The sequence below is a fragment of the Eimeria tenella genome, genomic scaffold, assembly GCF_000499545.2.
Source record: "Eimeria tenella Houghton genomic scaffold, Eth_scaff2505, whole genome shotgun sequence".
Taxonomy (NCBI): domain Eukaryota; phylum Apicomplexa; class Conoidasida; order Eucoccidiorida; family Eimeriidae; genus Eimeria; species Eimeria tenella.
In genome coordinates, this window is record NW_013542371.1 from 1 (window position 1) to 666 (window position 666).

Here is a 666-nt window from a genome sequence, read left to right on the forward strand (position 1 = left end):
CCCACCCACCCCAGCCACTAGGGGGCCGCAAGGAGGCCCCCAGGGGGCCCCTAGAAAGGCTCCTAAAGAGGCCTGTGAAGGCTGCGGGGAGGCCTCGCGGGAAACCCCTGGGGGGCCCCTGGGGGCCCCCAGGGAAGCCCCTAGAGGGCCCTTGGCGAGGCCCCTACGGGGGCCGGCCCCCCTAGGAGACCCCTGGGGGCCCCTTGGGGGCCCCTTGGGGGCCCCTTGGGTGCCCCTAAGGGGCCCCTTGAGGGCCCCTAAAGCTTTTTCATGTGCGTCTCTGCACCTCCTGCCTAGCAGCGGTGCTGCTCACTCTGTAATAATCAGCTTCCTAATAGTCTGGGAGGGGTTGGGGGGCCCCTCTTCCGAGGGGCCCCCTTGCTGCTGGGGGCCCCCCTGCTCTGCTGCTGCTGCAGAGGGTTCGCTGCAGGGCCCTTTTGTCTCGGGTGCCCAGCAGCTGTCTGCTGCTGCCATGACAGCGTAGGAGACAGACGCGGGCGAGTCCAGCGCGCTGCAGCAGCAAGCGGCGCTGCCATTGTCCTGCTGCTGCTCCTGCTGCTGCTGCTGCTGCTGCTGCTGCTGCTGCTGCTGCTCCCAGGCGCATTGGCGGCGGCAGCGAGAATCAACTATCAGCAGAGACAGAGACGAGTGCTGCCGCCGCAGCTG

At 68.5% G+C, this 666-nt stretch overlaps 1 protein-coding gene across 1 annotated transcript; it reads right to left on the reverse strand.

The window, feature by feature from the left end:
• Positions 1-331: 331 nt before the first annotated feature.
• On the reverse strand, positions 332-604 carry ETH_00037085 (uncharacterized protein; the record flags this gene model as incomplete). The annotated part of the gene is made up of 1 exon (XM_013375090.1): positions 332-604. One exon carries the CDS (start codon positions 602-604, stop codon positions 332-334), a length of 273 nt encoding a protein of 90 aa, XP_013230544.1.
• Between the last annotated feature and the right edge of the window lie 62 nt (positions 605-666).